The following is a 25,516-nucleotide window of genomic DNA, read 5'->3' as shown; positions in this document are numbered from 1 at the left end:
AGGGGAGTCTTCTGTTTACTTTCAAATGATTATAAGGATGTAAGGTTTGGGGAAATGAAAAGCTGCGTATTTTTCACTAATATAGTCTGCCTCACCTTTCTCTGTTGGTTTTATTGCCACAGACCTGAGAAATCATATAAAGTGTCAAACAGAACTTGTGAGCACTGAGTGAATGAAATGAAAATGTCCCATGAATGCTCTGGAAATCAGAACCTCAGAGTGACTGGCTTGAAGCCAGTGTAAAGAAGCTGTTGAGCATAGTTTTCAGTGTACTCTGTGAGCTGGAGAGACTCCCTGATGGGACCCTCACGGCAGGAGAGACCAAATCCTGGTCCTGGAACTACTAGACAGAGGACCCAGAAAATTTCCTGGTGAACAAACACCTTTCCAAACATCTCTAAGCTGCCTCAATCCACGAAGTATTGATCAGCGTCAATCTAATTCTACTGGTTGGAGGAAGACTAATGTCTTTCTTCAGCCATTGAAGCCCTTGATGACCACACTGGAAGATGCTTTAAAGAACCACACCATTAGGGAGCAAGTTCCACTGAGCACCTCTACTGGATGGTATTTCTTAGTGCATATCCAGGCTCTCTCGGCAGGCATTTTGATTATACATCAAGCACCTTAGCATCAAGATACGTCTGAATGACAATTACAGCTAAATTTGCCCCCTTCTTTGGATGATAATGGGACATGCATTGGAACAATATAGGTTCAGTTTATATAGTTTTGCTGTCCTAGAAGAGCACTAATTTGGTTTGCAATCATATTTTCTACTGGCATGCTGGGGCACTATATAAAAAACAAACAAACACCTTTCCCAAACCCAACCCTGGTCACTTCCCCCTTGTCCCAAACCAGTATCTGCCCAACCTGGGTTTTACCTCCAGATGTCCCAATAACCCTATGGGTTTCAGATAGTATACCCCAGTTAGACTGGGCCGATGGTCTTCCCAGTTTGGCTTGTGGGAATGTTTTGGAGGGCTCATATCAGGTTCCCTATGGACCCTTTCCACCCAGTCCTACCTCCTGCAACATATTTTCCTTAAACAGCCATCATACCAGGCAGAATCCCAATATGTCCAAGGTAGGTTGAAGTTCACAGCAATGATTCTCTTAGCTCACCTCTTGCACTTAAGAGGTAAAGCTCAGACTGAAGGTTGATGCCCCTCTTCAAATAGGTACTAGAAATATACTAGAGCTGTCCCTGAAAAGATGCAGTTGTATTTATATATATATATATATATATATATATATATGACTTCATATATATATATATATGTATAAGTTTTCTTTGTGTCTGTATACAGGTATAGACTACTCTCTAGGTGTGGAAGGAGAGGTATCATTATAGGAACAGGCGGGGGTGTGTTCAGGTGCATCTATATATAATATGTATATTTTATATGTATATATATCACCTTTGTCATTGTATCATTATGACGAATATACCTCTGACCAGCAAGGAGTACCTGTCAGCGATGCAGGCTGAGAAGCCCCAAACGCGGGGACCTGTTTGTCACTTGCATGGAGCTGCTGCAGGAGGCAAGGGTGGGAGCAGCCCCATGAAACGAGCGGGCCCTGCGTGAATCCATCCCTCGTCAAATCCGCTAAAGAGGTTCGCTCAGAAAGCCCCGGGCTGTGGGCCTGCTGCCTCTTCTCCGGAGGTCATGGAGCCTACAACCCAGAGCGGGGAGGGACCGTCCATGCTGTTGGCTCAAGATATGGCTTTTCCCGCTAGATGGAGACAGGGCACACGAGGATTCTGTCTTCCAGGAGGACGCTGACCACCAGGAACACAAAGTAGAGACCGAACATGATGAAGCCCAGCACTTTGTTCATCCGCCATTTGCAGAGGGCGATGGAGAGGATGACGAACAGCAGCATGATGAAGAGGAGGACGATGGCGCAGAAGAGCCCATTGCTGCTGACGGCCACGGGCTGGAACCTGTGAATGACCGTGAAGAGGAGCCAGGGCAGCGGGAGCCTGTCGGGGAGAAGCAGGGTAGACGGGGGGCGTAGTCAGACTCGTTGAGGAAGGCACAGGATGGAACATGAGCTTCTTGGGGTCTGAGTGGAAACCAGTATCCGGTTAGGTTCACTATGACTGGCGTCTGGTTGGCCCAGGCAAATATATAAGGAAGTCAGGTGACCTTTAAAAACCTTTATTTCCTTACTGAATGAAGGAGAGCAGAGAGAATTTGTTCTCTGGTTGAATAAGATCAAAGGCATGACTGCTGCAGGTGATTTCTGAATTTGAGTTGAAATAATTGTTTTGTTTCATTTCAAAGGGTAAAGTGTTATTCTTAGGCCTCCAATTCATCTCATCAAAGAGATGAATTGGAGGATGTGTACAGGGTAACAGGAGGAGATGATAAAATGTTGAAAAGTGTATAGAAATTAGCAGTGAAAATGGCCAAATTATTTTTTAAATGGGGACAGAGACTAACAATGACACATGCACGCACACATCCAATTCTGGTGAAGTTGAGGTTGACAGAACCACAAATAGGTAAAAACCCTTTGGGGCAAATACAACACTTTTTAAATACTTTTGACCTATCAGTTCGGTTGTCAGGGATCAAGCAGAAGGAATAATTGAAAATGCAGAGGCAACTTTTTTTCAGAAAGGTGATCATTCCAGTGTTACTCTGAGTAGTGAAACATCAGGGACACCTTAATGTCATATAATAGGCAGTTAGTTAAATAGCAAACTGTTAAGTCAATGTAATGTTATATAGCTATTAAAATCATAAACTTAAAATGATACAGGCAAATGCCCATATGATTCTATAAAAAGGATACACATAAAAATAGCAATTTAATTTCAATAATGAATTAGAAAGGTGTTGGTTTGTACTTATGTTTTTTTTTTTGCTTGGCATGGGGTAAACTTTTTTTTTCCCCCCAATTTTTTTTTATTTTTCAGTGGGTTTTGTCATACATTAATATGAATCAGCCATAGGGTTACACGTATTCCCCATCCCGATTCCCCCCTCCCACCTCCCTCTCCACCCGATTCCTCTGGGTCTTCCCAGCCCACCAGGCCCGAGCACTTGACTCATGCATCCCACCTGGGTTGGTGATCTGTTTCACCATAGATAATATACATGCTGTTCTTTCGAAACATCCCACCCTCACCTTCTCCCACAGAGTTCAAAAGTCTGTTCTGTACTTCTGTGTCTCTTTTTCTGTTTTGCATATAGGGTTATCGTTACCATCTTTCTAAATTCCATATATATGTATTAGTATGCTGTAATGTTCTTTATCTTTCTGGCTTACTTCACTCTGTATAATGGGCTCCAGTTTCATCCATCTCATTAGAACTGATTCAAATGAATTCTTTTTAATGGCTGAGTAATGTACTTATGTTTTATATATGCTTATATGTTGGCTTGTATTATGCTTTATGTGTATTTCTAAATCCTTTACCTTGAGTATATATTAAGAAGAAAATGCTACTAAGACTATGAAGAAACTGTTACACTCAATATATTGCTAATAACTTTGTAAACTGGTATAAACTCTTGGAAGAGACATTTTGGAAAAATATACTACATCAGTAGCCATTGAAATATTTATAATCTTTGATCCATCAATATTTCTTTAAAAATTTACCCTAATAAAATAATTAAAAGAGATGTTTCTCCTCATAAAGTTTCATAAAACACTCATGCTATCAGAAAATTGAAAAAAATACAAAGGACCTCCTAAAGGGTAATGGTAAAACTGAAAGCAACAAGATGGAATATTTTGAAGCTGTAGAATATTAATTATGAGAGCTAAGAAGAAACTTAGAAAAATGGCTGACTTACTAATTTGCTCATAGAGGCCTATTCTTTGCTAGGCATAAATGGCTTTAAAGTGGAAAAATAAAAGCCCTCCAACAGAGCAAAACTGATTATTCACTAAGAAAACTTTGTGAAATATTAGGAGAAAAATGCACAAAAGTTAAATGTTTGTGGGTAGTAGGATTAGGGATGATTTTCTTTAAACCTCCATTTAAGTTACAACATATGTATAATTTAAGAACAATGAACAGAAAGCATTTTGTAACTCACTAGAATACTTTTCGAAAACATGATAAATATATCTCAGAGAACACATAATTTTCCCCACTATGTAAGATTTTCTCTTTTTATACTACAAAGAATATTTTCTTTCTATTTGTACAAGGTATTGACCAAGAAAACTGCTTTACATGTGTGGGTAGTAGAACTGAGAAACACTATTTATACCAGGGATGTTCCTCTTTTTAAAAATACACCTTTTCAGGCATTCATTCACTCACTCATCCATCCATTCATTCTACAAACATGTGCCAAGCCACTGCCATGCATTAGACATTGTATTAGGTTTTGGGGAGCTCCTGTTCTTGGGGAGTTCCCAGTCTAGCAGACAGACTGATACACATGACCTTGACAAGAGTGTGAGATACGGATACACAGAGCATATACAGGAGTGCAAGCCTCCAGGCCAGGCTTAAAGGAAGCAGAAAACCAGGATTCGAGTTGACACTCGAAGGGTAAACTGGAGTTTTCCAGGCAGACAAGCAGTGAGGGCTCTTGAGGGAGAGATGCCAGCGAAGGAAGAAAGTGTGGGACAGGGCCTGTTTGCACTCTAAGGTGGTACAGTGAAGCTCAGAGCAGGGTTTTATGTTCAGATAGTGCCGGACTTGAGAGCATAGACTCTGTTCAAATCCCAGCTATCTCATTACTCGCGTGAACTCTGTGCCCTTCAGTTTCCTTACCTGAAAAGTGGGGATGATAAACACACCTCATGTGTGGCTTAGATAGATAAAAATGTATGTACAGCATATGTGGTAGATAATGAAAAAACTATACATTAGGTAATGGAAAGGATAAAAGAGAACAGTGTTGAAGAACAAGATGTTCAATGAGAAAGATTCATTTTAATGGTCTTCCAAACTCAAGGGTTAAGAGGTCAGTTCTTCTAGGAACACAAGGATAGTATCCCATGTCTTACTTTCTCAGGGGACTGCCTTCTCGGGTTACTTTTGAGACTACTTTTACTTTGAACATGTTCAATGAAATGATAGAAATAACAGCTTCTCTCCCCAGTCATATCCACTTTAGAGATTATTCATATTGAGAATTTCAGCTTAACTGTAAGAACAGAGCTTACTATCTGACTTTTAAAAAACCTAGACTATCTTCACCAGTACAGATAAAGAAACGATAACGCCAAACCTGCCAGCGTTTTCCAAGGAAGGAGATGGGATAATTTTTTCCTGGCCTATGTTTTAGTCTGCTTTCCAAATCTCATCTGAGGCTGGTGGGGACTGTAATTAGAATTAGAACACGGAAAAAAAAAAAATACTGTGAAACTACCAGAGTATCTCAGTCACATATGAATGTTGAATATTCATGACATGTAGCCAATGCCATTTTATAGGTGAAATTCTCTCAAAGTATTTCCTACAACACCCACTCTCTATGTAAGTATGTGTTTCTCCCTGTCCAAGGATAACTTATTCTTTATGAAGTTCTGTGAAAATGAAAAATGGAGTTGGTGAAACTGAATGATACTACCAGTCTTTTCTTTCTGTTGGTATTGGTTGGTTTTGGGCTCTGAGATACTGGTCATGACTTCACAAGCTTCTAAGAAGGCAAAGACAGTGGTGGAGCTGATGTGACCCTTTATATAATGAGTTCTACTCACCCTACGGTGATGTCAAAAATGTTGCTTCCAACAGAGCTGGACACGGCCATGTCCCCAAGTCCCTTCCGGGCCACTATGACACTGGTGATCAGGTCAGGGATTGAAGTCCCAGCGGCCAAGATGGTCAGACCCATGATCTCTTCACTAATGCCAATTGTCTCTCCAACCTAAAAGCCATGACAGGGGCAAACAGAGGAGTGTTTGAAGTCACAAAACCATCAAGACCACTAACATTTCAATGCAACTCCCTTTTAATGAATTCTTACTCTGTGCTGTGCTGGGTGTTGAGATAATAACAATGAATAAGCCACAGTAGTTGACAGAAGGATTTATATTTTAATGATGCTCAGACCCAAGAGATCAGGAATGTTCGCACAAGGATTAAATAGGTAATCTGAAAAAAGAGCTACAGAAGACTAGAATGCAGCCTCTATTTGATTTTTATCAAGACCAGGCAGGGGAAGCAGAAGATCAGAGTTATAAATGCCAATTGGTCACTGGCCCCATGGGCCAGTGCCTGACAATGGCACCAGATCGTATAGCAAATGTGCCCCTTAATTTATGATTGAAGATTAAGAATTGATACCCAGTGTCCCCATTTTCCCTTAACATCTCCTATTGTCTGTAACCCACTGTTAAACATTTTTAGACTGTACCATTTCCACAGAAAACTTGATTCTGGATGTTTTTGGGTTTGGTAACACAGGACTAGTAAGTCCACAAGGCAGCCATGGAGAAAGCAGCAGTTAGGAAATCAGAGGACCTTGGTCCCAGGTCTGGCTCTGGCATTTATTAAGTACTTGACTGAGTGCCTACTGGGCCAACTGGGGAATGTCTTGATCCTCAATTTCTTTCTTTTTCTTCCAGTTTTATTGAGATGTAATTGACATATAGCTCAGGTAGATGTCACTTTCTAATGGAAAGCAGTGAACTACGAGGGCAGGTATAATAGCTCAGTTCCCTAGGTTCTGGGGCAAATAAAAACACATTTGTGACTGTCAAATAAAAACAGCTCCCAACTATGCTTTTAAGCTAGTGGGAACCAGCTATTATTGGCAAAACTGCGCATAACAAATAGTTGAGCACGAAATGGTGCACTTCCTATCATTTATAGCTTTTACAGGTCAAAGGTACAAATGATAGAATTAGTGCTACAGACTTACAACAGAATCTGCTATTTGATCTGCTGTCTGGATGTTTTGAAAGAGAAAAGCATTTCTTTGGTGAAAAGAAAGAGAAATGTCTCATTTATCATTGGCAAATAAAAGGCTTCTCTTTGTGCACTCTATATTTCTGGGCTTTTTTTGTGTGTGTGTGTGATAATTATAGTTGTTCCAGGGATTGTGTTTGTATTTTTTTACAAGAGAATGAAAAGAAAATAAGATTGTGGAATTAAGATAATCATTAAAAAGTAAAGAAAAAGATGGAAGCCTGTAGGGTGATATTTTGGAGGAAGACTAAAGAAAAGTATCTAGAAACAATATATTTCAGTAAGTGAAAAAAATCACTTCTTTTTCTTTATCTGTACATGGAAGAATAAAAACAATTATGGAAGGCTGTTATATATGTTATAAATGGCAAACATTCACAGCCTGGAAATCTGGAGGCTAAGAAACAGCTTTTAAACGTTTTTAATGGGTGTGCTCAGTCGAGTCTGACTCTGCGTGCAACCTCATGGACTGTAGCCTGCCAGGCTCCTCTGTCCATGGGATTTCCCAGGCGAGAATACTGGAGTGGGTTACCATTTCCTTCTCCAGGGGATCTTCCCGACCAATGGACTGAAACTTCTGCAGTGATTTCTGTTGGATATTGGTAGCAAACGTCTCTCCGGGAATATAGAAAATAATGACTTGGGGGCAAACAGAATGTCTGAAGACATTGATTTTTGGAAATATTGAGGAAGAGTAATCTGAAGTCAATGTCAGTAAAATAACCGTGATAGGAATAATATGAAATACATTGTAGGAATAACGCTTGGTTTATCAGACAATATTTTCAGTGGATTTTGTTAGTGATGCCATATGTTCTTTCTAAAAAAAATTAAGGTGTAACTTCCATACAGGAAAATTCACCCTTTTAAGAAAAGCATACAGTTTTGTGAGTTTTACCAAATGTATGCAATCCTGTTTCTCCACACCCTCAACAACAAATGGTATTGTCTGTCTTTTTGGTTGTAGTTGTACTAATGGTTGTGAAGTGGTATCTTATTATTTTTAAACAACTTTAATTAGCTCTAAGCTTAACTCTTTATCTGTAAACTGTGGATAATAATATTACCTCCCCCACAGAATTTATACCCATGTAGAAGGACAAAGGGAGGTGAATTGTCCATATTCAGGTGGTACATATTCAGTCAATAATCGTAGCTGTTAGTACCTCTGAGAACATAAGACCAACATAAGACCTTTGCATCTCATTTTTCCTTTCATTGTGTTACAACAAACAATTCCTGAGAGTTTATTCTGGTGATGGGGATTATGACTGGTATTGAGTTAGAAGTAGTAAAAGTGAAATACATCATCATTTTTTGTAAATTCAGGCTCAAGGAAGAGACCATTTTGTCTCCATGTCTTTTCCTAAGAGCCAGTTTGATGAGAACATGAGGTGAGTGGCTGTCCAAGTGAAAGGAAGTGCCGCTGAGCTAGGCAAAACCCTGACATTCCTCCAGGCCCAGGGTGGCCTGGCTTCAGGCTGCAGAGGGCAAGTTGTGGATAGACTTGCCTTTCCTCCACACAGCTGTCTGGGGCTATGCCAACTTGATTCCTTACTACAGAGAAGGGCCAGGAGATGAGGGAAAGTTAAGTGGAGTAAATTCCTTCAGTCTTGGAATATGTATGTCAGCTGCAATACTGCTGTGCCAGTTTCAGAAAGCAAACACCCTGATGAGCCACCTGGCAACCAAGAGAAAAGCCAGGCAGATGTCTGTCCTTCTCAAGGTCTTACCTGATGTGCCCACCAGACCATCAAGTAAGAGAAGACTGCGATCCAGGAGATGGAGCCGAAAAACGTGATGGGAAAAAACTTCCTTGATGACTGCAAGAGAACCAGGAGGAGGGGAGAGTGTGAGTACTAACCGAGGTGATCTGACAGCTCAAAGCCGTGCCTGCCATCCTGGTGAAAAGTGAAAGTGTTAGCCGCTCAGTCATCTCCAACTCTTTGCGGCCCCCATGGACTGAAGCCTGCCAGGCTCCTCTGTCTAGGGGATTCTCCAGGCAAGAATACTAGAGCGGATTGCCATTCCCTCCTCCAGGGGACCTTCCCGACCCAAAGATCAAACCCAGGTCTCCTGCATTGCAGGCAGATTCTTTACCATCTGAGCCAATGGGGAAGCCCCATCAGTAACCCTTGGTCGAGCTGGGACATTAAGATTTCTCTCGGGAATGTGAAATTGGTTGAAGTCAAGCCATCATAAAACTGGCTGCTGAGATGGGAAGTTTTTTTTTTTCTTCTTAATTTATTTTTAATTGGATGGTATTGCTTTGCAATGTTGTTGGTTTCTGCCACACAACAACATAAATCAGCTGTAAGTATACATATATCTCCTCCCTCTTGAACTTCTCCCCCATTCTTCCCCTCTAGGTTGTCACAGAGCACAGGGCTGAGCTGCCTGTGTGATACAGTAACTTCCCACTAGCTATCTGTTTTACATATGGTAATGTATATGTGCCAATGCTATTCTCTCAGTTTGTCCCACCTGAGATGGCAGTCTTTTGGAGAGAAGGTCTGTTCCCACTGCTGGTTGCTCAGACGGTCTCTGTTCCTGCCCTTTCCCCAGGGCTTGGCTTCTCAGCCTTGCCTTCAGCCCCTCAGTACTCCATATCCCCCCTCCTTCTCCTGCTCCCTTTTCTACCTCCTCTTCAAGTTCATGAGAATCAGTCTCTATTGCTTTGACTCATGTATTCTAATAATCCATCTGCCAGAAGGCCTATGGGATTAATCATGTAGTTACATAATTAATTATGTAATTAACAAGAAAGATCAATAGTTTCAAAAACAAATGGGCTCATTTCACAGCCCTGTGAATTATGAGGAAAAGCCACAGAGAAGAAGCTATCACCACAGTTAATACAGGTTCCTGAGGATGGCAGTCTCTCAGATACTGGAGCCACACAAGTAGTAGACGCCCACTTGTGCTGCTCTTCACGGGAGTCGCAGAGTAGACACTCTTGGGAATGTTTTCTCTTCTGTTCTCCACCCTTAACTATGTTATGTCCAACTACAGAATTGGGCTTTTAGCCCTAGGCTTTGTGCAATCCCAAGCTCACAGTATGAGCACTTTTCAAATTTCTTCCAAACATCAGCCCAAATCAGATACACAAAATGCAATGTTTCTTATCTATCCCACTACAGGGAAATCCATACTTGCATTGGATGGTAGTAGTGTCTTGCTGATCCTCTTTTTGCAAATTGGGATCCTTTAAAGCATGCTCAGAAAGCATAATATTCTTAGAGAGTCACTTATTATTGCTAAACACTTTCTATTTCAAAGCTTTCCACTTTTAGAGACAATCTTAGTTTTTGCTTTGATAATACCATCCAATTCTGCCCAGAGAAATGAATGGAGTTGACTTGGATGAATGCTATCTCACTTGTCTGAAGGGCTGACCTTGCGCAGTCACACAGAACACTTTTGCCACAGCTTTTGAGAGCTTCATTAAAAGCAAAAGATAAACCTGTATACGGTAATCTTTTGAATATCAATAATGAACACAGTTTTATCGCTCCAAACAGGCTTGCGTTCTCTCTACTAATTTCAAATTTTTAATATATGTTTTCATTATCATTCCCACGCTTCTGTTAAATTTCACAATAATCATTTTCTTTCTCTCAATGGCTGTGGATTTTCTTGGGCCACTGGTTAGTATGGATGTCTGTAAGGTCAGGGGGATTGATTCAACTGGGGAAAACATCAGACCCCAGTAAGTAGGCACAACCTTATTCTTAAATGTTTCTCCTGAAACATTTGGTGGAAATATTTTCACATTTCAGACTCAGACTCTTTCTGAGGACCTGAGTACTATTTAATGGGTTATGGGGGAAAAAAAGTAATCAATTTTTCAAAGTGGAGGATGAGACAGTTACTTTGAAAGCAAATTCCTTTTTTTAAAAAAATTAATTAATTTATTTGGCTGCACTGGGTCTGAGTTGTGGCATGCAGGATCTTTAGTTGTAGCATGTAGGTTCTTTGTTCCCTGTTAGTCGCTCAGTTGTGTTTGACTCTTTGTGAGCCCATGGACTGCAATCTGCCAGGCTCCTCTGTCCAGGCAACAATACTGGAGTGGGTAGCCATTCCCCTTCTCCAGGGGATCTTCCTGACCCAGGGACTGAACCCAGGTCTCCTGTATTGCTGGCAGATTCTTTATCATCTGAGCCCTGGCTAGGGACCAAACCTGGGCCTCATGCACTGGAAGCACAGACTTAGCCACTGCTCCACCAGAAAAGTCCAAAAAGCAAATTCCTTTAAAGCAAGGAGTTCAGCTCCAGCTGGAGATGAGATTCTCTAAGTCTTGGAATTGCCAGTGCCAAGTTTTCCCATGCAAGGCATTAGGCTGATTAGAGTCTCCATTCTTTTCCTCTGGTCACAAGTCACTGTTTCAGGACCCTAGGTGTGATGAGTGTTTCATCTCCCATGGCCATGTTGTGTCACAGGGAAGAGAAGGGCCCCTCTTGTTTTGTGGGGCCACAAGTGTGGTTTGAGCAGTAGCCTGTCTTTAGCTTGATTCTGAACATCCTGGGAGGATACGGAGTACCATCTCCACACTTTATAACACGGCACACGGACTGGATATCCTGGGAGACTTCTTATTTCACAGACTGTCCCCTTTCCAGGTTAGTTAGCATACTAAGTATGTAAATATTATTTTATTATTATTTAAGTTTTTGTAACTTTGCATATCTTTTCATTGATATAGTGTCACAAGTCAAAATCAAATTATTTCAACATATTTCTCATCCGAAAAATATCATCCCTGAAACATAAAACATTCCCGGTCAAGAGGCAGAAAATAAATAATTGGATTAAAGATTTAAAGCAGCCAAGTTCAAATCAATGTATTAGTGGAAACCTCTGTAATTCAAAATTTGATGCTTCAGTTCAGTTCAGTTCAGCTCAGTTCAGTTGCTCAGTCGTGTCCGACTCTTTGTGACCCCATGAACTGCAGCACGCCATGCCTCCCTTTCTATCACCAACTCCCAGAGTCCACCCAAACTCATGTCCATTTCGTCAGTGATGCCATCCAATCACCTCATCCTCTGTCGTCCCCTTCTCCTCCTGCCCTCAATCTTTCCCAGCATCAGGGTCTTTTCCAATGAGTCAGCTCTTCGCATCAGGTGGCCAAAGTACTGGAGTTTCAATTCAGCTTCAACATCAGTCCTTCCAATGAACACCCAGGACTGATCTCTTTTAGGATGGACTGGTTGGATCTCCTTGCAGTCCCAAGGGACTCTCAAGAGTCTTCTCCAGGGGGATTCCCTCATGGTCTAGTGGTTAAACTCTGAGCTCCCAATGGAGGGAGCATGGGTTCTATCCCTGGTTGGAGAACTAAGATCCCACATGCTGTGGGATCTGTCCAATAAATAAAATAAAACAATAAAAAAAAAAGTCTTCTCCAACACCACAGTTCAAAAGCATCAATTCTTTGGCACTCAGCTTTCTTTATAGTCCAACTCTCACATCCATGACTACTGGAAAAACCATAGCCTTGACTCGACAGAACTTTGTTGACAAAGTTATGTTTCTGCTTTTTAATATGCTGTCTAGGTTGGTCATAACTTTCTTTCCAAGGAGTCAGCGTCTTTTAATTTCATGGCTGCAATCACCATCTGCAGTGATTTTGGAGCCCCCCCCAAATAAAGTCTGACACTGTTTCCACCGTTTCCCCATATATTTGCTATGAAATGATGGGACCAGAGGCCATGGTCTTAATTTTCTGAATGTTGAGCTTTGAGACAACTTTTTCACTCTCCTCTTTCACTTTCATCAGAGGTTCTTTAGTTCTTCTTCACTTTCTGCCATAAGGGTGGTGTCATCTGCATATCTGAGGTTATCGATATTTCTCCCAGCAATCTTGATTCCAGCTTGTGCTTCCTCCAGCCCAGCGTTTCTCATGATGTACTCTGTATATAAGTTAAATAAGCAGGGTGACAATATATAGGCTTGACGTACTCCTTTTCCTATTTGGAACCAGTCTGTTGTTCTATGTCCAGTTCTAACTGTTGCTTCCTAACCTGCATACAGGTTTCTCAAGAGGCAGATCAGGTGGTCTGTTATTCTCATCTCTTTCAGAATTTTCCACAGTTTATTGTGATCCACACAGTCAAAGGCTTTGGCATAGTCAATATAGCAGAATTAGATGTTTTTCTGGAACTCTCTCGCTTTTTCGATGATCCAGCAGATGTTGGCAACTTGATCGCTGGTTCCTCTGCCTTTTCTAAAACCAGCTTGAACATCTGGAAGTCCATGGTTCACATATTGCTGAAGCCTGGCTTGGAGAATTTTGAGCGTTACTTTACTAGCATGTGAGATGAGTGCAATTGTGCGGTAGTTTGAGCATGCTTTGGCATTGCCTTTCTTTGGGACTGGAATGAAAACCGACCTTTTCCAGTCCTAAAGGCCACTGCTGAATTTTCCAAATTTGCTGACATGTTGAGTGCAGCACTTTCACAGCATCATCTTTTACAAGTCTAATCAAGAAGCTAACTAGTAATTATTGGACATATAAATGTACCTAGTGTTGGATTAGGGGCTCATTGAAAAAAACATTAAAAATAACTTTTCTTTGTAAAATTTCAGGTCTTCATCCTTAACTAGGGGTAGGAAAAGTCTGGGTACTTACTCTGTACCTAGACCTTGAACTAGACATGAAATTCAAATCTAGGTCTGTCTGACTCTATACAGCACATATTCTTAGATGTTAGGAATCCAGGTTATACTCATTCCTAAAGAAAGACAGGGCCAATAATGCTCAAAATATACCCAGCTTTGGACACTTAATGATCATTATCATCATAATACTAGCTTGTGCTCTGAATGTCAGAAAATAAAGAACATCAGGGAAATACAGACTAGCATTCCAGCTGTATGGCCATCTGCCTCACCCAGCCTCCATACAGTTCTTTCTTTGGAAGCATCAACTTTTCATGCATCAGCAGTTTGGATAAGTGTTTCTGGACCATCAAATTACCTTATCATTTCCAATTTCACAGCCCAGGTAATTCCTCCTTTCATTTTTTCCTGGTTATTCCTCTTTTTTGGACTCTATGGTCTCATTCCAGTTATCACTGCCCAGTAGGACCTGTACAGTTATTTAGTTACCAGTCTCATTGGAAGGCTTCCGTGGTGGCTCAGTGGGTAAAAGAATCTGCCTGCAATGCTGGAGACCTGGGTTCCATCCCTGGATTGGGAAGATCCCCCGGAGAAGGGAATGGCAACCCACTCCAGTGTTCTTGCCTGGAGAATCCCTTGGGCAGAGATGCCTGGCAGGCTGCAGTCCACAGGGTCACACAGAGTTGGACACGACTGATCAACTAACACTAACATTTATTACAAGGAAGAAAGAGTTCTTCAAGTCAAGGTCTGATGTGTCAATTTATGGTTTGTAATGGTGGCTCATTCTGACATCTGCTGGGATGGGCCTCACACCAATTAGCAGAAAGCAAATTGTGTCCATATGCTGGCTGGCACATGTGTCCATTTTGTTCTCAATGTAATGGTTTACTTGTATAATTGACAGCTAATGTTCTCATTAGAAGTTTTTAGTACATCAGAATGATACTTTCTTGGATTAGAAAACATTTCTGGACATTAGCTGGTTGCACAAATTGGCCATCTCTTTACTTATTTAAATTCAAAAAATATTCACCGAGCATCTCCTCTATGCAAGGTTCTGGGGCATACATATTTAACAAAGTTCTTCAAAGCAATCCTGTTAAAGATTAAAAGTATGGTCTCTGGATTACTATGACTAGTAGTAATCCTTGCTCAACAATTACCAGCAATGGACAAATTATTGGACATATTATTTCATCTCTCTAAGTCTCAGTTTCTGTAAAATGAAGGGAATAACAATATCTAGTTGTATTGAGGATTTCATGCACATGAAATGTCTAGCAAACTCTGTGCATGGAATAAGTACTCAGATAGTAATGGGAGTTGTTATTAGATAATATTAACCTCAATTTGATTTTTAAGACATGAAAAAACTGAAACTCAGGGAGGTGAAAATGACCATAGACATCTGGCCTAGAGTCTTGGCTTTGCTTCTTATTAGCTGATCTTGCTTGGACAGGTCACTCAAACTCTCAGGGCCTCAATCACTCCATCCTTGCTAGAACTGTCCTTGGTTCATAGTAGACATGTAATAAATACTTGGTGAATGAACTAATGCATGACAGAAACTGCAAAATCCTGGGTGAGTTCTAAGTACCTTCCTAGATCTGATGGGTCATGTTTTGATACCTCATGAAATGCATTCCTGTTTTGGAAGAACACCCATCCTAGGCCATGAGAAAATATAACTTTGGAGGGGTCTTTGTTTCCTTTATTATTTTCAATTTTCATCAAAGACATATTCTTCATTAAGGTTGCATTTCAGTTCTTGGACTTTTAAAACAAAGCCATTAGTTTAAGAAAACTATAAATGTGAAACCCACATTAATTATCTGAGCTGAAAGTATGCATAATGCAACAAACACTGTCATACAATTTGCATATAAATGAAGTGGAAATAAAAACAAGTGGAGGTATAATTTACTCTGAAAAACTAGATGTGTATACATTAAAAAAAATCATGTTTTCATTGTAATTATTGTCAAGGTGTGGAATGTTCATCTCCATGGGTAAGTCAAAAACTACTCAGGAGACAGAGCTACCGGGCTCGGAGGAGTAGCAAGTGTCTCTTCTCTCCCTGGGTAATTTTTCAAGAGGCCCTGTGGCAGGACATGAGGATAGTGGCAGACTGAAAAAAATGGCCACATCACTTTACAATTCCTTCCACAGAGAGGTAAAGTCTGTTTCCCAAGCCTTTGAATCTGGGCTGGCCTTAGGCCTTGCTCTGGCCAATAGAATGTGGTAGAAATGACAGGAGGCAGACTCTAAACTAGATCTTTGCGGCTTTGTGGCTTTCATTCTCACTGCTCTTGGAACTTGGCCGTCATGTGAGTAAGCCCAGGCTAGACTGCTTAAGGACAGAAGACCATATGAAACAGAATCAAGGTGTTCCAGCTGACATACCAGCCTCCAGCTGTGTTAAGTGAGCAGTAGAACTGTCAGGCTGAGCCTCAGTTACATCTCCAACTCGGAGGATTATGGGCTAAAAGAATACTTGTTTTAAGTCACTAAGTTTTGGGGTGTTACACAACAAAAGCTAACTTATGCAAGATCAAACCCAATGAAACTCTCTTGAGCTGAGCATGAGCAAGAAGCTGCTTACTGACCTTTGTACCAACCAGCATGCTTTTTTTGTTTGGCATCCCATATATGCAAAGAATGACCATGTAAGTCAAGCCAGTATGCTCTGAGAGTAAACTGGAACTATCGTATTGATGGTTATCTATGTTTTCCTGAATCACAGAATGTTACAGCTGGCCGGAAATCTAGAGATCTTCCTCCACTCCTGCATTTCACAAAGGAGGAAATATGAGGTTGAGATTTGAGATGTGACTTTTCCATGATTGCACAATGCATGTGTCATGTGGGAAAAACCACTGTAGTCAACATGGTAGTATGAGAATGCTCCAGAGTCAGGAGACCGGGGTTTGAGTCTAACTGCTCTCACTAGTAAGGCTGTGCAATCTGGCCCTGTAGTTCTATAGGGATGGGCTTTGTTTCCTCTACTGAGTTTAGAGCAACTTAAAAATGGGAACTGTGGGACTTTCCTGGAGGTCCAGTGGTTAAGACTCTGCACTTGCAATGCAGGGGATGTGAGTCTGATCCCTGGTCGGGGAACTAAGATCCCACATGCCAGCGTGGTGTGGCCAAAACATTTTTTTTTTTTTTAAAAGAGGAATTGTGACTGATGTGACTTCATGTCTCTTTTAGGGCAGAAAGCCTGATGCCTGGCATATAATATGTGTTCAATAAATATTTGCTGAGGAAATCTACAAACACCTAAGTTTCTACCAAAGAGCCTCATTTCTGCTTGGAACAGCACATGGTATACTCAGAAAAAGACAGGAAAACATCCAGTCCATCCAGCGATGGCCCTTGGGGGTACAGTGAGGAAAAATCCCACTGGCCACCCCAAGTACACGCTGTAGGGGCTGGCTCCTGTGGGGTACCGCTCAGCAAATGACCAGTCAGCGGCACTGCACGGGGAGTATCCTGTTCAGCTGCATCTGCTTGCTTTGCACCCTGGGGATTATGGCATCAGCTAGAGTAGGTCTAACTATAGCCATGGTGAAGTCCTGTTTGTGGTCCAGGAGTCCCTGGTTGAGAACGCTGATCTTCCCTAACAGCTTCCTTGACTCGGATCACAGAGGGAATGAGTACTCTGCCAGCCTTTGCTCCGAGTCCCACCCAGCCCTGAGGTTCCAGGACCTTATTAGGTCGCTGGCAACCTCCTCCCATTCCTGCACGTCTTCCTGACGGCTCCAGCCGTTGTGCACTGACATTGATCACTCTTTTCTTTCAAAGTTATTTTAAAAATTATTATTAAATTCACAAATCGATGTAGAATTGATTTACAATATGTTTCAAGTGTACAGTACAGTGATTCAGTCATATATATATATATATATATATATATACACACACACACACACACACTGTGTACATATTCTTCAGATTTTCTTCCCTTATAGGTTATTATAAGACACTGAGTCTAGTTCTCTGTGCTATACAATAGGTCCATGTTGGTTATCTACTCTATAACATTGATCAGTCTTATTAGTGAACCAGGCCCCTCTGCTCTGGGCCATATCCCACTAGACCTGCTGTGGGGATTTAGAAAACCTTGTCTGTCTCCCTCATTTTCCTCCCTGAGCTAAGCAAAAGCATTGAGGTAAGTAGCAGAGAAATGATGACAGAGAGGGAGAGAGAGAGGCAATGAGTGAGTGAGCGTGTGTGAGCACGTACATCTCAGATATGTCCTTGTGATGGGAGCCAAGAAGAAACTGAATGCATTCCAGCTATTTGACTGCAGGTTTCCAGGAAGCCAGGCCTTTGTATCGAGCAGATGCTCTGTAACAGCATCTTGAACAAAGAAACCTAGATAGTGCTTTAAATGAGCCACACCTGCTATATTCACCCTTTCCTAGCAGACGTCTAATGCCAGGGGTCTTTATGCTGGGGTCATTCCTGGCCTCTACTTGATAAGACAAGGCTTTCTGTCAGGTTGGCTTATTTCTGGGTCAGAACAGAGTAATGAGACAGGATGCTTCTCCAGTCTTTTGCAAATGAGGAAAGTGGGATCATCGCGGGGCTTTTGAAGAAGGATGCTAAATTATGCTGGATGTTATTGCAGTATTCTATTCCAAATGCTTTTTAGAAATGTTTTTGTATTTTTACCTTCTGGCACCAAGAAATATGAGGAAGAGCCCAAGCTGTGTGGTCACATGGGCCTGGGTGTGAATCTTAGCTCCATGCCCTAGGAAGTGACCAGGCATGAGCTAGTTAACTCCTTTTGCCTAAGTTTCTTTCTACTTATGCATATATATATATAAAATTAGTAGATATACACTTTTGTTGAATGAGTACATGTGTGAAGGCCCGTAATATAAAAGGGGAGCTGTTTCTCTTTATTTTCAAATTTCTCATTAGTTCTTTCACCCAGTGGCCCAAGAACCCAGTTTGACAACACTGGAGGGGATGTTCTTTTAAGCTGATCTACATTCAGACTGTACTTTGCTGATTATAAGATGGTATTGTGTTCATAGCACCCAGTACATAATCGTGGAAGATAATAATATTGATTATGGTACTGATAATCCTGGAGGGAGCAGATCAGACATGTACACGTTTATACCACATGAATGCATTGCTTTAAATTATTTTTTGAATTGAATGAGTAATTTGTGTACACAAATAGTCAACAAAATGTAAGTCACCCTTCTGCCTCAGACCTTCATTTCCCCTTTGCAGAGACAATCACTGTGGTAGTTTTAAAACATGGTTGCAAATTCTTTGAAATTGCTGCCATCAAGGGTGTCATGTGCTGTAGGACACTGATAAATATTTTGTTGCCCTAGACAGATTTATGATTGCTCTGACTAGTAGAGTTCAGTGGAGGTGACTCTATGTGACTGCTGAGACTAGATTAACCAGAGACCAAGGAGCATTTCCTTGTGTGGTAAGAACACTGACTCTTGGAGCCTGGACCTCTTATGTAAGACATCTGACTACCTTGATGCTGCCATATAGTGAGGAAGCCCAGTCACACAATAGGTTCTCTAGGAGACGATCCCAACTGAGCCCAGACTTTGAATCATCTCTGCTCAGGTGCCAGAAACACGAGTGAAGAAATCTTCAGATAGTTCTCCTACTGCTGCTGCTAAGTCGCTTCAGTCGTGTCCGACTCTGTGTGACCCCATAGATGGCAGCCCACTGGGCTCCTCTGTCCCTGGGATTCTCCAAGAAAGAATACTGGAGCGGGTTGCCATTTCCTTCTCCAATGCATGAAAGTGAAAAGTGAAAGTGAAGTCGCTCAGTCGTGTCTGACTCTTTGTGACCCCATGGACTGTAGTCTACCAGGCTCCTCCGTCCATGGGATTTTCCAGGCAAGAGTACTGGAGTGGGTTGCCATTTCCTGCTCCACCAGATAGTTTTAGGCCCCAGTCATCTGAGCCTTCCCAGCTGAGGTCACAGACATTGTGCAACAGAGACCAGCCATCCCCAGTGTGCCCATTTGAATCCCTGATCCACAGGATCCACGAGGAAAATAACGTGGTTGTCATTTCACACCACTAAGTTCGGGGGATGGTTCATTACGTATATTTGCTAACCAGAACAATCACTATTATGGTGCATCTGTCCAGAGAAATTTCAAGCACATATATACATACGCACGTGTATATGTCATCCTTTCTTCCTTTCCTTTTAGAAGCAGGCTCTTGTTATATGCTGTGTCCCCCACCTCCCCCGACAAGAAAAAAAAAAAAAAAGCTTTACTTACAGGTTTGCGAACATCAGGTAAGGTAATCCAGAGAGGAAACACTATGGGGAGAACAATTAGGAATGTGACTTGTTTGCGTGGATCAGAAGGCCAGGCCAGGCTGAGAGGCTGGTCCTCTTCATCTTCACCCGTCTCTGTGTTCTGTTGTAGAAACAGATAAAAAAATAAACAAAAAAGACAATAACGTCCTCAGGCCACAAAGCAAGGAAGGAATCTCGGGATCCCACCAGGAACTTTCTTGGGTCATCTCAGCTGCTTTCATCCATGGACTTTTTAGGTCTATAAGAGAATCCCATCTGTCATAGTCTGAATCTCAGGAACAAGAAATACATTGCTCAGCCATGAGGATTTAAGAACTTCCTTTCCTTTTTATCTTCCCTAGTGGCTCAGATGGTAAAGTGTCTGCCTACAATGTGGGAGCCCCGGGTTCTATCCCTGCGCCGGGAAGATCCCCTGGAGAAGGAAATGGCAACCCGCTCCAGGACTCTTGCCAGGAAAATCCCATGGATGGAGGAGCCTAGTGGGCTACAGTCCATGGGGTCGCAAAGAGTCAGGCATGACTGAGTGACTTCACTTCACTTCACTTTCCTTTCCCTGAATATTCTCTAGTTTCCTGAATTGATAATTTCAACTGGAGTGAATTACAGCTCCGATCCACAAACTTCATAGGAGAAACCACGTCTGCATAGCAAAAGACCCCAATTATGCAAATCTATGTTGCATTTGCAGGTTTCACCTGTTGAATGCAACATATATTTGGCTCAGTGGTAAAAGAATTCTCGGGTTCCATCCTGGGTTGGGAAGATCCCCTGGAGAAGGGCATGGCAACCCACTCCAGTATTCTTGCCCGGAGAATCCCATGGACAGAGGAGCCTGGCGGGCTACAGTCCACCGGGTGGCAAATAATTGGACATGACTTAGCAACTAAACAACAATGTTGCATTCGTAGAGAAGTAAGAGAATGGAAGTAAGAGGTGCTAAACCTGTGGGTGTGGAGTGCACAGGGCCGCAGAGCTAGGGGGTAAATCTCAGTGTTTCTGTCCAGGCAGCAAGCAGCCTGTGTTTTATTTGCTGCCTGCTGAAGCCAGCAGCTTTTGAACTCCCAGAGCAAAAAGGGGCAGAAGATAGAACAGGGCCTGGCAGGATGACCGTTAGCCTGTCAGATGGACCCTCCAAACCTCCAACACAGTACTGCAGATAGCATCCATCACTCCCTTCCCTGCTTGTTTAAAAATGAAAGTGTAGCAGGCAGGACCGTGCGTCAGATCTAAAAATATCAACAGGAATTTTCCACTGATGCTTCCTTTTGAGACCACATAAATAACCCGCACAGCTCCTGCTCCCCTGTGTCCCCCACCTGGGACTCTTGCTTCCAGTATCCTGGAGTATTTCAAGCAGTAGCAATGAATCCCACCAGCACCTCTCCCTAGGGAGGTGGTAGGTGGGCCAGTCTCAGGCCATGTGGTCTACAGGAAAAGCATGCGACTAGAGAGAGGAATGAGTGTGACACCCGACTTGCTACCGTGTCATGTTTACTTATTTATAATGCATACCCTAATACTGCCAAAAGGAGTTTTAGTGGCTTACACAATTACCCTCACTTTCTCTCCAGGAGTTGAAACAAATAATTAAAAAAGCTTATCTTAAGCCATACTGAAAAAGGTTCTTTCTATATGAGTGTATGTCCTTGGCAGCAGGTGAAAGAATTTTAAACACCAAATACAAGGGAATTAAGAGGATTAGGTAATAAGGCAGAATTACGAAGTTGGTGCACATTATTTGGGTTGTCTGGATCTTCATTAAATATGCTTCTTATGTTCTCCATCTCTTTGTTCTGCAATATGTTGGAAAAAGAGGATCTAAAACCAGTCATCTACGTTTCCACCTTAGGAAACAAGAAAATGAAGCACAAATTAGATCCAAAGTAAGCAGGAGAAAAGAGATAATAAAAATCAGAGAAAAAATCAATGACACTGAAAACAGGAAGTCAACAGAGAAAGTCAACAAAAGCAAAAGCTGTTTCTTTTGCTACGTAGGGTCCATCCACCGTTTCCTTCACACATCCCTAGGGCTCCTACCCCTGACAGAAGCTTGGGCGTGCTGTTCCTGGTTCCTCTTCTGAGCCACCTCCACCTTCTCCCAGAAGATGCAGCAGATGTAGCAAATATCACTCTCTATAGGGCTCACCCAGCCTCCCAAGGGGTCAGTTGACTACATGAATAATCTCTGTGTAATGAGACCAGTGAAGACTAGAAAAGAGGTGCATGTTAACTGTTCTCTTCCAGATATGATCTTTCTTGTTTTAATCCAAATGAATGACCTTCTGCTCCCCATCTGGGAGATGCCTCAGGAATAGGGAGGATCATGGGAGAGTTGAGACCTTACATCACACATAATAAGTACCCTGCCTCATGCAAGGTGAGTGGTTTTATTCAGACAGAGAGGAGTCTAGCACTTCTTTGAAGACCCATCAATCTGATCTGGTGAGATCATCAAGCTCCTCCCCCTTCCAGAATGGACACTCCCCCCCACCCCCCACCCCCACCCCACAGTCAGGTCCCCCATTGCCATCTGCAATCTAGAAACTTCTCTCTAAACTCTAAGTTAACCTTTTTTCAGAGAAAAAAGCAAAAGCAACTCTTTATGACTCATATCATTTTAATGACACCAACAGATGGTGACATTTCATCAATAACCCTTCTGCTTATAACCTACGGATTAGCTCCTTTCTCCATCTGCCAAAGTCACCAGGCAGACAGTGCCACCAGCAAATAGTGGAAAATAATTGTCTGTTTAGATGCATAAGCTCTAAACACACTACCGTCCAACGCAAACAATTAGCTATATTGTACGGCTTCCAAAAGCTGAAGTTAAGGTGGCCGTTGCTGCGGCAGAAATGGACAAGGAGAAGATGCTGGGTTTCAGGCTACACAAACAGTGCTCTCTGTGGGGACGTCATGGCCTCTTGTGGATGAAGCTTGCCATAGATAGAAGTTCAGGGGCCCAGAACCCTGCACAGGATTTGAGAGGTACCCAGGGAGCAAGGCTGTCAGCATGTCTTAGGGGAAATTCTCTTTGTCTTTTTGCCAAGTGCAATCTCACCCTGGTTCAATGGGTGACAGCTTGCAAGCTAGTTAGAAAAGTGGAAAAAAAGTACTGTTCCAAGTCTGGGGCTTGTTTTGCCTTTGCCCAAGCTGGGGCTGCTGGCATGATCATTTGTCTCAACCCCGGGAGAGGCTGGGCAATGATTTTCCAGTTTTTCCTGGAGTTGTGGCATCCTGGCTTTGACCTTGCAATAACCCATCCTTACCTCCTAAAACTTCTGTAGCATATCCAGAGAAAATGCAAAAATGATCCAGAAAGAAAAAGTCAACTGTCTCGTGATAGAAGGGTTTAGAATGGTGTAAGATCTGGGGTCTCCGTAGAATCCCTAGAATTATGCAAAATCAGGGCAGCAATTACTGATTTTGCAAGCCCTGACACAGGTTTCCCAGGTGGGGCTAGTGGGTAAAGGACCCACCTGCCAATGTAGGAGATGTAAGAGATGTGGGTTTGATCCCTGGGTCAGGAAGATCCCCTGGAGGAGGGCACAGCAACCCACTCCAGTATTCATGCCTGGAGAATCCCACGGACAGAGGAGCCTGGTGGGCTACAGTCCATCGGGTTGCAAAGAGTCAGACACAACTTAGCAACTAAACAACAATCCCTGACATGGAAAACCTGAGACTAAACACGTGACTCTAAGTTTCCACACAGTGACGCTCTGGTTGTCCAATCTTGAAGAAGCCAGTGCAGCCTGGCAGGAGGAGTAGGTGGTGGAGGATCAAGAGATTTGAATTTCAAGTCAAATTTGGAGAGACAAAACAAACAGCACCAAAGAATTTATTCTTTATCTATTACGAGGATGCTGGCAAATGACCCAGCAAGAGCTTCTGATTGTTCTCTAGTATATATTCTGCCTCTTATGGATTGAATTGTGTCTTTTCCAAACTCCTGTGTTGAAGTCCCAGCCCCCAGGACCTTAGCTGTGACTGCAGACCAGGCCCTTAAAAAGGTGATTAGGTTAAAATGAGGCCATTATGATGGGTCTTGCGATTGGTATCCTTATAATAGGAGGTTAGGACTCAGAGAGATATCAGGGATGTGCATGCTTGGAGGAAAGACCATGTGAGGAAAAAGCAAGAAAGCAGCCAACCATAAGGAGAGGGGCCTCAGTGGAAAACAACCTCTGGACACCTTGATCTTGGATGTTCAGCCTCCAGAACTGTGAGGAAATAAATTTCTGGGGTTTAAGCCACCTGGCCTCTGATTTTTCTTTTTTTTTTTAATGGCAGCTCTAGAAACCTAACATATTGCCCTTGTGCTTTAGTGACAGAAGGCCTCCTTTTACCTGGGCCTGGAATAAAGTCTCTATTTCCAACCTTTCTTGTAGCAAGGTGTTGTCATGGGATTAAGTTCTGGCCAATGAGATGGAATGGGAAGTATCTTCTGCAACTTCTGGGATGTGTCTTTAAAGGGTGGAGGTGTATCCTTCATCACTCATTCCTCCTTCCGACTGCCAGGAATGGGGATATTTTGGCCAGAATCTGAACAGTCGTCTTGGACCCACAAGGTGGAGAAAAAGTATAAAAGGATCTGACTTTTGACACCCATCAAGAGCCATTCTGGCCCTGGGCTGCCTATAAAGACTTGGGAGAGACATAAAATTCTATCTCATTTAAGTCGCTGTCATTTTGGGCTTTTGGTTGCTAACGGTGAAACCTTATCCTAGCTGATCTGGTGGCCTCTTTATGAAGAATCAAGGGAGAAAAATCTTTCACATCTCAGCACTAGGAAAATTCATGCTTCTTCTAGAAACTTTGAGACATCTGTGAATCAGGGAAATGATGCTATTTATTTCTTTGCACTGGGGAGTTCAGAGGCAAATTTGTAACCCCTGGCCAGCAACCATAGTACTGGGATCTGAGCTCACCTTAGTCTAGTCTTTTCTAGTCTAGTCTTACTGATACATTTCCCCCTATCTTTTCCATCCTTTGCTGCATTTTTCTCAAAATAGTCATTTTAACCTTTTTTTTTTCATCAGATGTATTTTGCAAGCAGCTCCAAATCTTTGTGAAGCAAGGTGGGACAGACCTAAAAATACAACTCTGCAGTGATCCTACAGAATTTTGGGGATAACTTTATGAGAGAGAGAGAGAGGGAGAGAGAGAGAAAGAGAGGAGAAGAGACAGAGGTGAGATGTTACTCTATGTGACAACATTGTGATAAATGGATAACTACCTTCTTGGATTCATTTATCAATACTGAAGGTTGGAATCTAGAGGTCTGGCTATCAGAATACCTACCTACAGTTAGACAAGAACAGTTCCAGGGGTCAGCACCTATTGGGAGGTCTCTGGAGCAAGCAACTTAGTTTTATTTTCCTTTATCTAGTGAATGGGTGGGATGGCAACAGTCTGTCTTGTTTGTGGTCTAGTAGCATGAGGATTTGTTCAGCTTCTTTGCACGTGATTCTTGTACTACTTCCACTTGTACCTGGTCTGGATGGTTTGCCCCAGCATAATTGTCAGGTTTCCAGTGGAGGGGCCTGGGTTGGATTCGTTAGTCCAGTAGCTGCTTCTCCAGCCAGAAAAATATTTCTTGGAAGCAACACAATTTCTTGTTTTTATCTGTGAAGGGCACTGTGCAGAATTTCAGTGTGAAGGTGAGCCCACTTTAATGCA

The 25,516-nt window shown here is 42.2% G+C and overlaps 1 protein-coding gene across 2 annotated transcripts in view; it reads right to left on the bottom strand.

Annotated features, from left to right (window-relative positions):
• Positions 1-1,576: 1,576 nt before the first annotated feature.
• Positions 1,577-25,516, bottom strand: part of SLC24A2 (solute carrier family 24 member 2) — a 268,489-nt gene continuing 244,549 nt past the window's right edge. For both annotated transcript variants that reach the window (XM_065908195.1, XM_065908196.1), the window contains 4 exons: positions 19,794-19,925; positions 8,629-8,718; positions 5,686-5,852; positions 1,577-1,990 (listed from right to left, as the gene is read on the bottom strand). In XM_065908195.1, the coding sequence (XP_065764267.1) occupies positions 1,741-1,990; positions 5,686-5,852; positions 8,629-8,718; positions 19,794-19,925 (639 nt within the window). In that variant the 3' untranslated portion in view covers positions 1,577-1,740. The remainder of the gene's footprint in view (positions 1,991-5,685; positions 5,853-8,628; positions 8,719-19,793; positions 19,926-25,516) is intronic.

This window comes from Muntiacus reevesi, chromosome 17 (assembly GCF_963930625.1).
Source record: "Muntiacus reevesi chromosome 17, mMunRee1.1, whole genome shotgun sequence".
NCBI classification, from domain to species: Eukaryota; Metazoa; Chordata; class Mammalia; order Artiodactyla; family Cervidae; genus Muntiacus; species Muntiacus reevesi.
Note: the sequence above shows the minus strand (reverse complement) of the source record. Positions and strands in the feature narration are given on the sequence as shown.